This window comes from Hyperolius riggenbachi, chromosome 7 (genome assembly GCF_040937935.1).
Source record: "Hyperolius riggenbachi isolate aHypRig1 chromosome 7, aHypRig1.pri, whole genome shotgun sequence".
Classification (NCBI taxonomy): Eukaryota; Metazoa; Chordata; class Amphibia; order Anura; family Hyperoliidae; genus Hyperolius; species Hyperolius riggenbachi.
Genome location: NC_090652.1, coordinates 162,513,980 through 162,533,970, shown reverse-complemented (window position 1 = coordinate 162,533,970; position 19,991 = coordinate 162,513,980). Strand labels below are relative to the sequence as shown.

The window sequence follows — 19,991 nt, the reverse complement described above, 5'->3', positions numbered from 1 at the left end:
ATCACACCTTGAGACACCCATCAATCTCCTCCTGTCACCCCCTAGCACACCTACCCATCAGATCAGGCCCTATTTTGCCCCGTGTGAGCTCCTGATCACTCGTTCAAACCCTTAGATCCCCCTCAGACCCCCTTCCGATCACCTCCCCAGTGCATTGATTGCATCTATTTTCCCCTCTAACCACCCCCTGAGACACCCATCAATCACCTCCTGTCACCCCCCTAGCACTCCTTATTCATCAGATCAGGCCCAATACAACCTGTCATCTAAAAGGCCACCCTGCTTATGACCGGTTCCACAAAATTCGCCCCCTCATAGACCACCTGTCATCAAAATTTGCAGATGCTTATACCCCTGAACAGTCATTTTGAGACATTTGGTTTCCAGACTACTCACGACCCGTAAAATGCCAGGGCGGTATAGGAACCCCACAAGTGACCCCATTTTAGAAAAAAGACACCCAAAGGTATTCTGTTAGGTGTATGACGAGTTCATAGAAGATTTTATTTTTTGTCAAAAGTTAGCGGAAATTGATTTTTATTGTCTTTTTTCACAAAAGTGTCATTTTTCATTAACTTGTGACAAAAAATAAAATCTTCTATGAACTCGCCATACACCTAACGGAATACCTTGGGGTGTCTTTCTAAAATGGGGTCACTTGTGGGGTTCCTATACTGCCCTGGCATTTTAGGGGCCCTAAACCTTGAGGAGTAGTCTAGAAAACAAATGCCTCAAAATTACCCGTAAATAGGACGTTGGGCCCCTTAGCCCACCTAGGCTGCAAAAAAGTGTCACACGTGGTATCGCCGTACTCAGGAGAAGTAGTATAATGTGTTTTGGGGTGTATTTTTACACATACCCATGCTGGGTGGGAGAAATCTCTCTGTAAATGGACAATTGTGTGTAAAAAAAAAATGAAACAATTGTCATTTACAGAGATATTTCTCCCACCCAGCATGGGTATGTGTAAAAATACACCCCAAAACACATTATACTACTTCTCCTGAGTACGGCAATACCACATGTGTGGCACTTTTTTGCAGCCTAACTGCGCTAAGGGGCCCAAAGTCCAATGAGCACCTTTAGGCTTTACAGAGGCGCTTACAATTAGGCACCCCCCAACATGCCAGGACAGTAAACACACCCCACAAATTACCCCATTTTGGAAAGTAGACACTTCAGGGTATTCAGAGAGGAGCATAGTGAGTCCGTGGCAGATTTCATTTTTTTTTTTTGTCGCAAGTTAGCAGAAATGGAAACTTTTTTTCTCCTTTTTTGTCACAAAGTGCTATTTTCCACCAACTTGTGACAAAAAATAAAATCTTCTATGAACTCATGCCTCTCAGTGAATACTTTGGGATGTCTTCTTTCCAAAATGGGGTCATTTGGGGGGTATTTATACTATCCTGGAATTCTAGCCCCTCATGAAGCATGACAGGTGGTCAGAAAAGTCATAGATGCTTTAAAATGGGAAAAATCACTTTTTGCACCATAGTTTGTAAACGCTATAACTTTTACCCAAACCAATTAATATAGGCTGAATAGGTTTTTTTTTTTTTATTAAAAACATGTTTGTCCACATTTTTCATGCGCATGTATACATAAATTTTACTTTATTTGAAAAATGTCAGCACAGAAAGTTAAAAAAATCATTTTTTTTGACAAAATTCATGTCTTTTTTGATGAATATAATAAAAAGTAAAAATCGCAGCAGCAATCAAATAGCACCAAAAGAAAGCTTTATTAGTGACAAGAAAAGGAGCCAAAATTCATTTAGGTGGTAGGTTGTATGAGCGAGCAATAAACCGTGAAAGCTGCAGTGGTCTGAATGGAAAAAAAGGGTCTGGTCCTTAAGGGGGGAAAAGCCTACGGTCCTCAAGTGTTTAACTGTCAGCCACGGCCACACGATTCCAGCCCTTTCTTGTTTTTCTTCCCGTTTCCCTACCTATTCACCTTGTTTTCCCCCGAAGGTATGCAGTGTGGTCCGGTGTAGCCTGGGACGTTGGTGCGGGTCATGGGGAGTTCGAGACCTGGAGTTTTTTCTGCCTTACCACTGCCTGGGTATGTTGTCTGTGCATGAACAGGCTGTGTGGAGTCTACTGCTGCTAGCCAGGCGGTCAGGACTCCACTGAGGTCAGAAGATGCTGCTCTGATTAGGACACATTTGGCCTCGCTGGATGCCAGCTCCATCTATCCAACCATCCGCAGCAGGGACACCTTTGGTTCAACCCCTCCATGATGCCATCCGCTAATCCGGAAGTAAGGGCTGTTGCGGCCATATGCTTCTGTGACAGCCAGATTATCTTGACCAGCCCTGCCGAATGCTGCCTAGGAGTTGGGACCCCCAACAGAAATGAAAACTACTGCACCTTTTGAACTGGAACATCTTGGCCAGCACTGCCAGATATCAGCAGTCAGGATCTTAAAGAGACTCTGTAACATTCAAAACATCCCCTGGGGGGTACTCACCTCGGGTGGGGGAAGCCTCCGGATCCTAATGAGGCTTCCCACGCCGTCCTCTGTCCCACGGGGGTCTCTCCGCAGCCCTCCGAACAGCCGGCGACTGTGCCGACTGTCATTTCAATATTTACCTTTGCTGGCTCCAGCGGGGGCGCTGTGGCGGCTTTCCATTCCGAACTACACGGAAATACCCGATCTCATTCGGGTCCGCTCTACTGCGCAGGCGCAGGAAACTTGCGCCTGCGCAGTAGAGCGGACCCGACGGCGATCGGGTATTTCCGTGTAGTTCGGAGCCGACAGCCGTCAGAGCGCCTGCGCAGGAGCCAGGAAGGTAAATAATGACGTCACCGCTGCCCGGACTCCACGGAGGGCTGCAGCGAGACCCCTGACGGATGGAGGACGGCGTGGGAAGCCTCATTAGGATCCGGAGGCTTCCCCCACCCGAGGTGAGTACCCCCCAGGGGATATTTTTATGTTACAGTTCCTCTTTAAGCAGCGCCAGCCATTACCTCCTGTTTCTTTCATGAAGAACAGGGACATCGGTGCTCAAACTTCACCTTCCTCTACCCCCCCCCCCCCCTCACCCTTCGATGTCTTCTCAGGGATAACAGATGATTGCCAAGTGCGACTGGTGACATCGCAGTATGGCAGCCTCAGCTCATGTTTTCTGACATTTTCCCCCTTATTCTCACTGTCCAACCCTCCTTCTTCCAAAACCTTTGTTAGGCTTGATAAATTCCCGGATTCCCCTTCCCCCCTTGCACTTGGCGAAATAAATGATTCTGAGGCAAACAACAAATTGTTCCAGCAGGGTTGGGACTGAAATGGTGAATATAAACACTCGATGAGACAGGCGACCAAGGCAAAATACAAAAGTGCTAGGCAAAGGTGGATGACAGACAGACAAATAGCAGAAAAAGCCTGTAAGGTCCAAAGTGGAAACCCTCTTTCCCCTACCAAGAGTACAATAATCCTCTATGGCTGGATTTCTTGGAACTTGTGACATAAAGGACTATAAACACAACAGACACACATACAAACACATTTATAACCCAAAAACATACACAAAAATCTTCTTACAGCTTTTAAAATATTTTAGTGGTAACTTTTTTTCTTTTTTTTTTTAATGTAAAAAATGCAAATTTCTTCTTACCATTTCTATTTTCACACGCATGCAGGATATGTTTAGAATTGTGTTTTTTTTCTTATTTAACAAGGAAGTATTTTGTTTATTTAGTAACCCTTCTTTCAATGTTGTTATTTTTAGCATTCATATTTAGTAATACTACCAACCAACCACCAAAGATAACCCAAAGCACTCACCTCACTCCTAATAAGAAGGACAAGCTTCCAATTCAACCTACAGTAACTTACACATTTTAAGAATGCCATGATGTTCATTTTTTGTAAGATTAATAATAACTCTGATCAAAACTGACAGTGATTTGACACACACCCATCAATCAATACGTTTCTGTGGGTGCAAGGGGAGTTGTGGGGGATCGAAGGTCACATAGTTTTGTATTGCACAGAGCAGTCCAAAGCTTGTAGGGCAGCAGCTTAATTTGATTTCTGCTGAAATCTTATTGAGAATCAGTGGTGCTGGGTGACAGATTGATAGTAACTTCCTATCCAATCATTTGTGTGCCATATCAGGCTGTTATGTGTATGACTAGCTTTACTTTTCATGGCAATTTCAAGTTCTATGGTAGCATAGAAGTGTGATGGTTTAAGCGCTCTGCCTCTGACACACGAGGCCGGGGTTCGCATCCGGCTCTTCCTGTTCAGTAAGCCAGCAGCTATTCAGTAAGGAGACCTTGGACAAGACTCCCTAACAATAGGAATTTCTGTATAGGTTTGTTTATTACAGAGTCATCACTTTATTAATACAAATGTCTACCTTTTTAAGTTTAAACAGGGGCTGCAAGCCCTTTTTAGTACCACACTCCCATATAAGGACCGAGCTGTATCCCCAAAGGTGCCCAATGCTAACTAAATTGCCAGACAAGTAAGAACCTGAATCTTTCATGGCACCTCCTCCTTGGCCAGCAAATAGTGGGATAGCTATTGGGGGAAAATAATCCCTATACGGGAGTGTGGTACTAAATAGAGCAGACAGCCCCTCCAGCTAGGGCACATGTGTCGAACTCCAGGCCTGGAGGGCCAGATCCATGCCAGTGTTTAGGATGGACTGAGAAAAAAAAAAAGGAATGTGTTCTACCTGATGGACCCCACCTTTCCTAATTCAGACCCATCATTTCATTTGAGCTGTATAAAAAATGTGTGAGGATCTCGGCCCTCGTAGGAGCGGTTTGACATACCTGAGCTAGAGGGAACAGCCCTTCATAGACCATCACTACCTCTGACCCTAAGGATGTCATTATGTCCAAACCACAACATATCCACACCATGGGATCTTATAACACTAAGGGAGCTTTGTGTCTCATACATGATGTGCCCATGTACTTCACCACATGCTCTTCTGAGTGATTGCCTCCTATAGCAACCCAACCTTGTGAGTATACTTATATACTTCCATCCGTATTATCTAAATGATATTACACCAGATCGGGCTCCTGTGTCCCCGTGTTTTTTTCTTTAAAAGTTTGGTTCATACATTTTCTCTATTTAGCCAAAGGTGATGTATCCTCCTTTGGTACAGTCTAATCTCCCCACCTGCCTATACAATGGTTGCCTTTGAAGTAACCCTGCTTTGTGAGTATAGTTTATTACTCTATCATACTTCATTTCCACTACCAGTACATACAACACTATATTTGGCTCTTGGTGTCCCTACTCTGTATCCTAACTTTTTTTTCAAGAAACTCTTAATGTGCCCATACATCTAGTAATGATGGCCAGATTCAACCAAGAGAGAACCTGATTGGAGAGAGATCTGTTGGCTTCCCATACACCACACACCAATTACCCTATCAATTTCAAGATGAAATCTTTTGGGAATCGGCCTTCGACGCTGCCTCTCCGCCCCTGCCTGGGTCTCCTCAAATGTTTTATGTGCCCCCACACCCGATGCCTGTGCATTTATACTTAATCTGTCCCGCTGTCTCTGAGTGCCTGTGCTACCCTCTATAGAACGCGCCCTAGTGGCTGCAGCTCTGGCACTTTAAGTCTGCCAGGAGAAAAGTGTGATATAAATGTTCCGTGTCTTATCTTGCCATTGCCTTCAGTGCCAGAAGCCAGTGGTATTGGCTTATAACTCATAATAAACTTAGGAAGAGCGGTTTACTATGTAAATACATGCCTGAATTTGAGGTCATACAAATAATAGTGCATGCATGATGGTACAAATGTTCAGATGAACAACTATGAAACAGTGCATCGACTTGACTATCTGTCACAATCATTTAAAAGTCACTGAAACATCAATGTTTGAAAATAAAGTGAACACTCAAATTAAGTTTGCAAATTTGATAATCTACTTAACATTTTAACAGATCAGATAACATATAGTAATTTTAAAGCAAGGGAAACTGGAATGAGAATAGTATGCAAGCGTATGCCTTTAATAATTTTCAGAAATGAGTTGCATTACTGTCATGCAGATATTCTAGTATCAGTAGTTTCCACAAGCATGAGACCAGTGAAGTCTGACTAAAAGGGAACCTTAACTAAAAAAAACAAACAAAAAACAAAACAAACAAAAACCAGAACGAGTTTTAACTTACCTGGGGCGTCTACCAGCCCCCTGCAGCCATCATGTGCCCTCGCAGTCACTCATGGCTCCTCCGATCCCCCGCCGCCAGCTAGTTTTGTTTTGGGCCGACTTGGAGTCGGCGGGCCGCCATGCGTACCTTTGCACGCATTCCTGCTGGTGCAGGAAGCTATCGCGGACATTAACATGTACATTTTTACACATTACAGGTGCAATGCGTAAAAAATTACGCGTTGGACCTGCAACGTGTAAAAATGTACACGTTAATGTCCGCAACAGCTTCCTGCACCAGCAGGGATGTGTGCAAAGGTACGCGTGGTGGCCCGCCGAAATCGGCAAAACCAAACTAGCTGGCGGCGGGGACCGGAGGAGCCACGAGTGACTGCGAGGGCACATGATGGCTGCAGGGGGCTGGTGGATGCCCCAGGTAAGTGAAACATTTTTTTTTTTTTTTTAAATAAATAGAGTTAAGGTCCCCTTTAAGTTTCTCCTTGGTCTGAACACTTAATCTACCGTAAGTCAGTGACTTGCATATCATCAGAGACACAGTCTCAGCAGTACAGCCAATCAAGGTGCATTAAAGGGTACCTGAAATGAAATAACATGATGAAAAACATATGTATGTTAAGTCCCAATTCTACTTAAAATGAGGCCGTGTTCCTCATTTCTCACTATGGCTCCGAATCACCAAGCATTAGGAAGATTGCCATGCACAGGTAGTGCATGGCAATTTTGCCGGTACTAACGAGGAACAGCACTGTCCATTAACCCATTATCGTATTGCTATGGTAATGTGCTTTACATGTGCGTTAAACCGGGAACGCCTATGGCATTAATGGGTTAACAAGTGGTTAACATTCTAGTGTTCCCATTTCTCTTGGTCATATGCCCAAGTAACCAACCCCCACCACCTCAAGCTCCCCTCAGCGTTTCGCCATCCAGCGATTACAGCATGTGCCGGGCAGGGAACGCAGATTGACCTTTTGGGTTCCATGTTACGGAGCACTTCTCTGCAGCGTACAGCGGCACACTGTACTTCCTGCATTCTAGGCTCAAATCGTTCATTTAGTCGTGCTGTGTGTATTATAGTCATTTCCATGTTCAATTTCGCCTGGTCGTTTGTTCTAAAATACTTTGGTTGATGGTGTGTATGGAGCTTAAGGCATCTTTTCTCCAGACTAAATAACCCAAGTTTATCTAACCTTTCCTGGTAAGTGAGACCTTCCATCCATCTAATCAATATTGTTGTACTGCAGTCAAACTCACTGGTAACTAATTAGAGCTTGTAAAACTCGGTGTAGCTAAGTAACACGTAGGGAACAGACAAAAAATTTAATAGTTCAGGATTTGTCTGTGTGGGGGCTGAAATAAATAGAAAACTATTCTCATTCCTTTGAGACAGTAACAATATTAAACCTACATTTTTAACTTTCAGATAGAAAATAAGGCTACAAGATTCCAGGAAAGCCCCTATGTAGGATTAGGACTACAGATACAAATATTTTTAATTCATCAGCTTATTTTTGCTTTAAATAAACAAATATGCCAACCACCATGTCGCACACTACAGGATTCATTAATCTGTGCATTTTTGAGACTCAGTTTGAGGAGAACAATAAACCAGTAAGAATCAACAGTCTTCATGTTGACTGGCAAATTGACAAGCAGTTTGGCACCATTTTCTGCATTCTGTTGACAAAACTCAATCAAAATCACGTGCAAGATTTTGCTTGTAATGACATAAATGCAAAAGAGACAAATATCTTTACCTAGAGTTCCAATTTAAGCAACCCAAGAGGGAGTGATGTCTGCTCAGCAGCATTAAAAAATAGAGTTAAAAAGTTACCAATTCTGTTGGCTCACAACTCCATTGTCCACTATGAACCAAGTTTTACCACTTGTCTTTCATGAGAAAAGTTATCCTTGCACATAGTAAATTTGTGTTTAGATGGATCAGGTGTGCTTTATGTTAAATTAAGCCTAGTATGCATTTCATAATTTGGAATATAAATACCTGGATGTTCTAATTATATCCGCATTTGACCATGGCACATGAAATCTGAACATATTAGGAACGTTTTCTGAAAAGAAAAAAAGTTATAAAACAGTTTTGTTAAAAGCAATTTTTTCAAAACGTTACTGTATTTTGAATGAAATTAAAATTGTTCTACAAGCAAAGACAAAGACTTGTTTGGCAGAGAGGGGTCTATACTCACTTCCTCTATGGCAGGTTAAATGCTGGCAGGTCTGACAATATAGCTTTTCCATACTAAAAGCTAATTTTTAGACCTGCACTCGCCCCGATTTCTGGTGAATCTGGTACTTGCACATAACCTGCAAGCCTTCAGACCCACAATCCGACCTGCGACCCGCTTTTTCCATTTTATTATAAAAATATACATTGGCAGTATCTTCGGAAGGCTGTAAAGTAAGTGAAACCTATTTTTATACACAATCTCACTACCGGCGACCTAACCCACACGCCGCTACCCGCAACTTAACCTGCAGATCGATTAGCTCGATCAGAATCAAAACTGGTACCCAAACCCTTGGGCTTCCCCCCCCCCCCCCCCGATGCAAGCCTCTACCGCAGGGTCCTTTTCAGAGATAATGCTGCTGTTTAGAATCCTTGTGCTGCTCTGTTATGCCTGGTACAAAGGAAGCATTTTCTCATCAGATCGATGGCTCAAAGCAATAATTTCAAATCTACTACCATTCGTGAATGGGATCGATTTTTGTGCAGTACAGATCTGAAAAGTGATTGGGTTCTCAATCGGAAGCAGATTGGACATGTTGGTAATTATTGATACAACCTGTCGATCTGATGGGAAATTTGTGTGCATCAGGCATTAATATGAATGTAGTGGTGTCCGGAAATAAGGTATGTAGTACAATCTCCAGACAAAAGCCAGCAGATATTAACAAGTTGGGACCTGCCAGGACTCAGGAGGTATGAGAGGAGAGTACACCTATTTTCTCCTTGACAGGTTTTTTCTTTTTTTTTTTTCTTTTTCTTGAAAACATTATCTCAGTGTTTCTTTAATAGGAATGAAGCGCCAAATATCAAACACTTAATAGGCCTTACTAAATAAAATGCATAACAATCAGTTACCACATGTAATATATAATATAAACATAGCCTCACGCTCATTCAAAACTAGTCAAATGAGAAGGTCTAAGCTGAAATTAACCCAAAGGTAGAGGTGGTTAACAAGATGCTAATTATTTTGACGTGCATGAAAAATTACCATGGTAACAAATCTGTGCCAAGTGATTCATATTATAAAACAAATTCTGAAGCTAAAAATACTGCCCCAGTAAGGCTGCATTTCCACTTGTGCGGTGCTAATCGCCGCGGTAAAAATTCGCATACGGATGCGAAATTCGCATGCGGGTCCATGCGAATTTTCATGCGAATTCGCACGCGAATTCGTATGGATGACGATGCATGCGAATTTAACCATGGCAGTGCTGGTGTGCTTTTACATTGTTTTTATGCGAATTTGCATGAAAATTCGCACGAAAATTCGCATACCCAAACCTCATGCGAATTTCCTATTAAATACATTGTATGCGATTCGCATAGCGGTATGCGGTATGCGAATTCTGATGGCTCTGCCATGCAAATTTTTTCTGCACAGAAAAACGCAAAGGAATCCTGACAAGTGGAAACAGTCCCATTCACTTGTATTGCTATGCGAATTTGCATGCGAAAAACGCATGCGAATTCGCGATAGTGGAAATGAGCCCTAAGGAGTTTCACATCAATCCAAAATTAATACACAATTATACATTTTTTTAAATTAAAATGTAAGCATCTTGAAAATGGACCAATCAATTCCCACCTCAGTTTCAATCATATGGTCCATTTTCATAAAGTGCTCCAACTTCTCTCACTGATCATCCTCACTGCCAAGTGTTAATAAGCTCTCAAGCACAGGCCATGGCTTTCCAGGACTGTTCTAAAGTGGCCTGCTAGGGGTCCTTATCTGCACCCAGTATACCAACTATAAAAAGAGGAGCAACTTACTGCTAGAGAAAGGCCCATTAAATAAAGACAAATTCAGAGTTCAACAAAGTACTTAATTGCAGGTAATGCCCCAAAAAAGGGTCTTACAAAACATTGGCTTACAGATATTTTCAAAATATTTAAAACATTTTTACAAGATAATAAGTCCTAAATGATAGCAACGTGTAAAAGCCTGCTGAGGAAGCAAGCTACTAATCCCGCAATACATGTGGGGTTTGCTTAGGAGACTTCCCAAACACCTTCCAGGCATATTTGATATACTTGCGGGCTCTGGTATACTTCAACTAGACATGATATAATATGCACTAACAGTACTTCTTTTCCTATACCCGACCCGGCACTATGGGCACAATATGGAATTAAAATATTAAAAGACATTACCAAGACAGGAACCCTATTGCCCTTCATAGAGCTTAGGCAAAATTACAACATGCCTCGGCAGATGTACTTAGGTACCTTCAACTCTCACACGCATACATAGCCCAATTTGGTAGAGAGGGTATACAGCTAGAATCCGATCCGCTGGAGTCACTACTCATAAAAGAAAAATTGGAAAAGCCCCTATTGGCTATTTATGCAGATCTTCTGGCTCAAATGGGTCACAACACTGACAAAATTCATGCACAATGGGCAAATGATGTTGGGGAAATAGAGGATGAGGAATGGGAGGGGGTGGTGGGCAGAGGAGCTGGGATCTTGATCTCATCCAGGGACAGGTTAATGCACCTAAAATATCTTCATAGAGTGTATTTTACTCCAAGTAGATTACACAAAATCAATAATGCTCACTCTAATATCTGTACTAGATGCGGGGCACAGGTGGGAACCTACCTACATATGTTCTGGACATGTTCAAAACTGGAAGGGTTTTGGAAACAGGTGGGGAAAACTATTGGGGGAGTGTTAGACCTCCCATTTAATCTAGATGTGAAAATAGCAATGTTGGGAATTTTTCCGAAAAGCAGCTACAATAAATATAAGCAAGCCATGATCTTTACATTATGCCATGTAGCTAGGAAGATAGTCCTGACACATTGGAATCAACCAGTGGTACCCTCCAGGGCCGAATGGATTTCCACCGTTAACCACATGCTACCCCTGTGTAAACTAACATATAAAAGCAGAAACTGCTCCAAAAAATTTGATAATATCTGGTCCAGATGGTGTGATAAGCATTGCCGAAATCTCCAGGTAGATGTTTAAATACTCCCATTTAGAATAAAGTACAATACGCAATATTTCTATACTACAAAATCATAACTATTCTGTAGATGTATAAACCCAACTATCATGATATTTTCTCCATACAGGTCAGAATGATCTCCAAGAATATTATGAATAGTAATATTAAAAAAAACCAAAAAAAACAAAAAACCGCATGTGAAATAATACTGATCGAATGTTTCTAATCTCTTCTCTCTCTCCTCAAATAACACACTGTAAACAAATCCGACTCAGGATCCCCTCCTCTCCTCTCTCACCTTTTTCACTTTCCTCTCCTTTTTGCGCCCCTTAAGGGCCTTGACCTACTTATAAGTAACTGTTATAAGTTATGTTTTTGACAGTTGTATTCAAATGTTATGTTGTACTGTTGTGCTAACAAGAAAAACAAATAAAAACTTACCTTTTAAAAAAAACAGTACTTCTTTCCTGCATTTAGCAACTTATGTAGTACAATCTGTATGCTGTTACATTGGGTACTAGTTTTTCTCACTGTGGATGCATTGTTTGCTATATGAATTTCTGTATAGGTTTGTTTATTACAGAGTCATCACTTTATTAATACAAATGTCTACCTTTTTAAGTTTAAACAGGGGCTGCAAGCCCTTTTTAGTACCACACTCCCATATAAGCTGTATCCCCAAAGGTGCCCAATGCTAACTAAATTGCCAGACAAGTAAGAACCTGAATCTTTCATGGCACCTCCTCCTTGGCCAGCAAATAGTGGGATAGCTATTGGGGGAAAATAATCCCTATACGGGAGTGTGGTACTAAATAGAGCAGACAGCCCCTCCAGCTAGGGCACATGTGTCGAACTCCAGGCCTGGAGGGCCAGATCCATGCCAGTGTTTAGGATGGACTGAGAAAAAAAAAAGGAATGTGTTCTACCTGATGGACCCCACCTTTCCTAATTCAGACCCATCATTTCATTTGAGCTGTATAAAAAATGTGTGAGGATCTCGGCCCTCGTAGGAGCGGTTTGACATACCTGAGCTAGAGGGAACAGCCCTTCATAGACCATCACTACCTCTGACCCTAAGGATGTCATTATGTCCAAACCACAACATATCCACACCATGGGATCTTATAACACTAAGGGAGCTTTGTGTCTCATACATGATGTGCCCATGTACTTCACCACATGCTCTTCTGAGTGATTGCCTCCTATAGCAACCCAACCTTGTGAGTATACTTATATACTTCCATCCGTATTATCTAAATGATATTACACCAGATCGGGCTCCCGTGTCCCCGTGTTTTTTTCTTTAAAAGTTTGGTTCATACATTTTCTCTATTTAGCCAAAGGTGATGTATCCTCCTTTGGTACAGTTATCCCAGTGGGGTACACTAAAAGGGGGACCCGCTTTCCCAATATTGTAAAGTGTACAGTATAGTGCATTTTTAAAGTGAGAGTTAGAGTTAATCAACCAATTCAAATATATTTTGGGAAGGAAGAGAGGAGACTAATCTAAATCTAGGATCAATTTGATTTTATGGATCTAAGCTATTGTGAAAGTGACCATTATGAATGAGGTTGGGTTTTTTTGGTATCAGGTAAAGGTCCCGTTTGCCTTTGACCTACACTAGACCAAGCGTCCAAGGGGACGTTAAACGGCCTTCACCAGTCAGATTTGTACCCACCGCTCACCCCTATTTCTAAGTCAGCAAGTCCATCACTGCCTCCTCAGGTTTTTAACTTTTTAGACATTTTTATCCTTTTGGCGCCTCTGTATCCATACTACGCTATATCAAGTCCACACCAGGTGGAGGGGTGTTACCCCCTTTTTTCCTCATCTACGGAGAGCGACTTCTTAATCTTGAGTGGGGTCAGGTCTAATCTCCCCACCTGCCTATACAATGGTTGCCTTTGAAGTAACCCTGCTTTGTGAGTATAGTTTATTACTCTATCATACTTCATTTCAACTACCAGTACATACAACACTATATTTGGCTCTTGGTGTCCCTACTCTGTATCCTAACTTTTTTTTCAAGAAACTCTTAACCTCCCTGGCGGTTTGTTAAAATCCGCCAGGGGGCAGCAAATACCTTTTTTTTTTAAAAAAAATTTTTTTTCATGTAGCGAGACAATGTCTCGCTACATGATAGCCGCTGCTGAGCGGCATCCCCCCAGCCCCTCCGATCGCCGCCGGCGAACGGGATCTCTTGGAGGGCTTCCCCTGTCGCCATGGCGACGGGGCGGGATAACGTCACCGACGTCGTGACGTCAAAGGGGAATCCGATCCACCCCACGGCGCTGCCTGGCACTGATCGGCCAGGCAGCACACGGGGTCTGGGGGGGGGGGCGGCTGCGGCGACGGGTATAGCGGCGGATCGTCGGGCAGCGGCGGCGATTGGAGGTTACACGCAGCTAGCAAAGTGCTAGCTGCGTGTAACAAAAAAAAAAAATTATGCATATCGGCCCAGCGGGGCCTGAGCGGTGCCTCCCGGCGGCATAGCCCGAGCTCAGCTCGGGCTTACCGCCAGGGAGGTTAATGTGCCCATACATCTAGCAATGATGGCCAGATTCAACCAAGAGAGAACCTGATTGGAGAGAGATCTGTTGGCTTCCCATACACCACACACCAATTACCCTATCAATTTCAAGATGAAATCTTTTGGGAATCGGCCTTCGACGCTGCCTCTCCGCCCCTGCCTGGGTCTCCTCAAATGTTTTATGTGCCCCCACACCCGATGACTGTGCATTTATACTTAATCTGTTCCGCTGTCTCTGAGTGCCTGTGCTGTACTTTTGCATTGGCGCCCCACACGACTACCACTAGGGATGACCAAGGAGATGAGAATTGTTCTGAATTTATGCAAATTTTTATGCAAATATATGCAGTTTGAAAATGGACCAATCAATTTAAACCCAGGTTGAAATTGATTGGTCTGATGCATATATTTGCATAAGAATTGGTAAAGATTTGCATCAACCCTGAATAATTTGCATATCTGTAATCATCCCTAGCTACTGCCATTAAAGCAAGTGGGGCGCGTGTGTGGCTTCACAAATGTGCCCCACGTTCTATATGTCAGTAGTCACATGGCGCCAAAATGCAGAAATACAGTGCGGACAATCGGGGGACAAAGTGAAAGGTACTTTTTAAATGCACGGGCACAGGGGGGCACATAAAACATTTTGGAGGACATCAGCACCCCATTGCTTTCATTGTTCGCAATGATTGCACACCGTTGCCACCATGCACCACAATCAACCATTTCTGGCAGAAATTTCCCAGCAGGTCCAATAGATACATTTGACCAATTTCCACCCAAAATCAGTAGAATAGTAATCAGTACTTCCTTTCCAAACACAGCAGATAAGTACCACAAGAACAGTAGACCAGAACATGTACTTGCCTGTGGATTGTTTACAGTCCTTCTCAATCAACAAGTCAAATGCTTGGTAGATCTGTGATAAAGAAAATGTACAACATAATACCAGAAGTGCATTTATTTTTATTCACTGTTCAAACTTCCTTACCACATACCTTGCTAAAACCATGAAGCTGTAAAACATGAAGCAATCCAGAAGAATTTATATTAATGCGATTTGATGAAAAACCTAGAAAATACAGATATACATGTGACTATGCAGATTAGGAGAAAAGAAAGAAAACATGTAAAACAATGGGTAGCAGGGTCCACACAGCTACAAGAACGATCTTCCAGTCTTCTCAGCACACCAAGGGATAATGGTAATTGACAAAGAATCTCCATTATACTTTTAAAGAAATTAAAATTACTGTACGTAAATGAAAAGGTTTTTCCATTTAGCATTTAACAAACTAAACCTAAGATTGACAATTAGGCTAGGTCCACACTTGTGCCCTGCAGAATGGATCTGTTTAAAACGGATCCATTTTGTAAACATTTTTTTTTCTCTCTTCGTTTTGAGAGAAAAAGGCTATTTTGCAGGGACATTTTCAGTCCGGGGAAACGTCACAAGCCCTTGCTGTGGGTGGGGGGTGGGGGGGAGGCGCCATGCTGAAGGGGAGAGCAGGCAGGAAGGGGGCAGCGGTGGGGAGGGGTCGGTCCCCTCCCCCCTCACCTGGGTCCCCCCTTCCCGCTCCCCCTCCAGCTAGTTTCAATCATTTAAAAATAGTTTAAAATCAATATAATGTAGCAGGCGGGGAGCTTACTTCTTTGCGCTCCACCGCTCACCACGTAACTGCCTGTAATGCCGTCCAATGAACATCAGAGGACGGCATTACAAGAAGTGACGCGGCAACGGGACGCAAGGAAATAAGTTCCCCGCTTGCCACCTGCTATATTATATTGATTTTAAACTATTTTTAAAAGATTGAAACTAGCTGGAGGGGTAGCGGGGATGGGGGACCCAGGTGAGGTAGGGGGCGCGTCGCCCTCCCCGCCGACCGCTGCCTCCCCACATCCTGCCTGCTATCACCCTCCAGCATGGTGGGCCCCTATCCCCACCCAGGCTGTGACACAGAAACGGATCCGTTTCTGTATCAAAATTTTCCTGTGTAGAGGAAAATCAGTTTTCCCATTGCCTGCCATTACCCCTCCGTGTATAAGGGTCCAGGTCCATTGCATGAAAATGCAGCAGATCTGGACCTTCCGTTCAGGTTTTGAAAATGGGTCCCTGCAAACGCAGACGGATCCGATTTTTCTTGGGTGAGGACGGCTGCTATTTTTAACATTAGTATCCGGGGCTCAGTTTTTCATCAGGGCTGAAAAACAGAGCCACGGATACGTTTCTGGACCTAGTGTGGACTAGGCCTTAGGGCAAGAGTCTGTGTCCAGTCTACCTCACTAAAGATAAACTTCATTCCTAGCACAAAGGGCGGAATTGACTTTTGAAGTTGTATGTATGCTTTCTAATGTGGCAGCAAGTAATGCTTGGATTGAATGAAAGCAGACCTGCAAAAGAATATTTATTTGAAGCTAAAGACATGGACTTTTACTTCCATTTTATACATTCAGCCAATTCAAATATAGCACAGAACATTCTCAGCACCTGAAATGATGAAGAGAGAACTGCAGTGACAGATTGCGGTGTCTTAAAGCGGAACTGTAAAGTCACTGCAAAGCAAAGAGTTTCACTTACCTGGGGTTTCCCCAAGCCCCCAGCAGCCGTCCAGTCCCGTGCCGGTCCTGCACAAGCCTTCGTTCTCCCGCGCCAGCCACTTCTGTTACCGTCAACTTGCAAGTTGGCGTTCAACTGCGCCTGTGCGCCCTGGACTACGTGAAGCTTTCTTCGTGTCCCGCACCGCTATAGCATCCTGCGCCCCAGGTAAGTGAAGCTGTTTGCTTTACAGAAACTTTACAGTTCCGCTTTAATGTAGGCATACACTAGGTAATATTATTAATAGACTAGCATGTTCTATTGACTAAAAACCTTGAATCCTCTATAATAAAACCTAACTGTCCCTGCGTCACATCCCTGCACTTCGTGAGTGTGTGTGTGTGTGTGTGTGTGTGTCGTGTTTTAAACTACTGCGCATGTGCAGGGAGGGATGCAGACACTAAGGAGAGCTGAGGGAGGACGGGCGGGGTGGGTGCGCGCATGAGCGGTGACTGTGTGGCGGGCACGGGGAGAATGAGAGGGAAGGAAAGGGAGAAGAGGGGAGGGGAGGGAGGCGTGGTTTCAACACAGACCTAGAGCCCGTTTTGAAAAGGGCTCAGGTCCACTAGTTGAAGAGTGCGTGTGTGTGTGTGTGTGTGTGTGTGTGTGTGTGTGTGTGTGTGTGTGTGTGTGTGTGTGTGTGTGTGTGTGTGTTTTATTCCCGATTTTGTCATATAATCCTGTTAAGCATTAATGCCCCCGTGAAATCGCTGCAACCCTGCGGCAGATGAATGATTTAATAGAGAGACAGCATCCTGCAAAGTTCCACAAATTTGCAGGTCGCAGATCATGCTGCCCTACAGAGGCAGAGCTTTGAGCTGGAGCTCTGCCTCTCTGAAATCAATTTTCACGGGTCTCTGCCTCCTCTCCACCCCTCTCAGTGAAAGAAGACAGAGAGGAGGGTAGAGGCGGCAATCCGCAGAGATTGACTGCGAAGGAGGCAGAGCTACAGCGTGAAGCTCTGCCTCTTTGAGGAAGTAAAGCCCTGTGAGCCCAGGAGCTTTGCAGGGCTAATCCTCTGTCATAAATCAGTCTTCTGCTCCAGGGATGTGGTGATTTCACTTGGGCATTCATGCTGAACAGGATTATATGACAAAAGCAGGGGGGAAAAAAAAGAGACTTCAGAGTCTCTTTTAACCAATAGAATACTGACAGTTTTACTGCCATGCAAAACTTGGTATAGCTTTGAATTCTCCACAAATATTAATTGAAACCAATGCCACTACTAGCATTGTACTGTTTGATGCAATACAAATTAGCTATGCATGATGTGTGTTGTGTACTGTTCACCCCCTTTATTCCAGCCAGCGCTTGTAAGGATCCCTCCTGTAGCGTATTCTGTCCGTTGCAGTGGAGCTGCAAAACGGACATTTCTGGCTTATCTGCTTGCATTTCGGTTGTGCATTTGCGATGGGTCTCATTGTCATTTGCAATCACTCTGCAGTTCTGGGCAGCTCAGGATGCTGTCATCATTCCACCAATTGTTTGTTGCAGCTGAGCTGCGGCCAGATAGCTCTGAATTTCCTGCATGCATGTTGTTACATAATTCTGCATGTATTTCTTATGGGAGTCCTTTGCATTCACAGCCAGCTAGCAAATGGTAATCAAGCCAGCTCAGGATTGAGTGATTGCCATTCAGCTCTGTGGAGATTTGCATACCTGCATCCATTGGCTAATGCCAGCATAAAAGTCTGCCTCCCATTCCTTACCCCGCCCGTCATAGTGGTCAGTACGCTGATCTGCTGGGCACCTTGTTACTCTGTATAGTTCTGTTATTGAAGTTCTATGTGACCTTATTACTTGTGCTTTAACTAGTTCTTGATAAATATATATGCAGACTTGCTAATATATATTTATCCGTTAGTTGAGGCGTTTGTTATTTTTCTTATCATTGTGTATTGCCTAGTTCCATGCTTGATGGACGTTCGCTCCATCCGCGGTGAGTCAGTGAAGTCCATTATTCAGATAGCTTGGATTCTGCCATCACCACGTTGGTGACTGGTAGTATTCCTGCTACTCTGGGAACGTAGCTATAGACAGCAGTTGCTATTAGTTACGTTCTATCCTGTAATCTTGCCTGGGTGGATGCTTGCTGGTGACTGTTAGCCTGCTTGCTCTGCTTCTGTGGACGTGACTGAGCTGCGGTTGCTACTAGTTACGCTCCAATCTATAGTCCTGTGTTGTACCTGTCTGAATACTTGCTATCGCTAAGCCAGCACAGTGCGAACTAAGGCAGCGCAACATCGCACTGCGCTGCCATTGTGTTTTATTTGTAGCGATATCGGAAGCCCAGAGCTGCAGTTGCTCTGGGCAGTCTGTGTAACCTCTTCCATTATCCAGCTCTTAGCCTTGTTGTGCTGGGTGGTCAGACAACATGACCCCCCAGCATTACAGCGCTTAAGTGATGAATTAAAAGCCTTTCCCAGTCAATGTTTGATATTTTTTTATTTGTCATAATAGATCAAGGAAGGTCCTATCTTTTACTACAGAAGTGCTGAATATGTCTTTTAGCAAATCAAATATCTAATATTTGAAGACATTGTATAGTGTATGCAAACTTAAATATTGTTATTTTTTGGATGTTCTGTAGTTGACAGTTGCATATATTTGTACTGCATTAACCACTACAAAGCTTGCTTGGTGCACAGCGGTAATTCTACTGGAATCCCCAGCTAAATTTTAAATCAAGGATTGTATCCCATAAGCAACCAACTTCTAGCTCTCAGTCATGTTGTCTACAGAACTTGGCACAGGCTAATGTAATGGGTGCACCCTCAGTGGTAAGCCAGGAAGGTGTAGTTTTAGTAATACTGCTATGACACCAGACTGCTTCCTAGATAAATCGATCTACTAGGCAGTTAGATTGTAGTAATTTACTAGCTGCAGTTATAATTGAAGATGCTTGCCATGGTGGTATATCAAAAAGAAAAAGGTTCTGCTGCAACAAAGGCTGGGTGAAAAAAGTCTGTATTTATTGTCACATCAGTGAATACAAAGGATTAAAAAGCTCACGCGTATCGGGGCTCATGGCCCCTTAATCATAGCTAGTGGTATAAGTACATTGACTTGCCCTTTCTTTTTAAGCACCCCAGCCAAAATGCCATTTAAGGCTAGTTCACAGAGCTCGGTTACGTTGCAGTATAATTCTGCATGTCCACTCACTGTCCATACAGTTATATGGGGCTATTCACATCTCTGTGATGTTACTGATCCTGTTATTGTAACTTGCTGCATGCAGGCTTTGAAATAAAGTCTATGTCCAGCAGTCTATGTTCACAGCAGTTCGCATACATTTGTTGTGTGCATTATGCAACTGAATCCAGCCTTCGTTTTTGACTGAGTGGGTAAAGAGTAAACACCTTTTTTTCTGCTATCCCTGTGACATTCGTGTTGGGGAGTCTATCCCTCCCTTCCTGCTCTACAGAAATAGCATGGAGAGGCTGAGTTTGCCTTCTCATCTTAAATTCCACATTTCAGAATATTTGGATCTTAAATATAGTCAAAGGAATAGGTAAGGA

At 43.3% G+C, this 19,991-nt stretch overlaps 1 protein-coding gene across 4 annotated transcripts in view; it reads right to left on the bottom strand.

The window, feature by feature from the left end:
- PGAP1 (post-GPI attachment to proteins inositol deacylase 1) overlaps window positions 1-19,991 on the bottom strand; it is a 240,276-nt gene that overhangs the window by 114,581 nt on the left and 105,704 nt on the right. For all 4 annotated transcript variants that reach the window (XM_068244826.1, XM_068244827.1, XM_068244828.1 and 1 more), the window contains 3 exons: window positions 14,876-14,949; window positions 14,745-14,796; window positions 8,148-8,214 (listed from right to left, as the gene is read on the bottom strand). In XM_068244826.1, coding sequence (XP_068100927.1) covers window positions 8,148-8,214; window positions 14,745-14,796; window positions 14,876-14,949 — 193 coding nt within the window. The remainder of the gene's footprint in view (window positions 1-8,147; window positions 8,215-14,744; window positions 14,797-14,875; window positions 14,950-19,991) is intronic.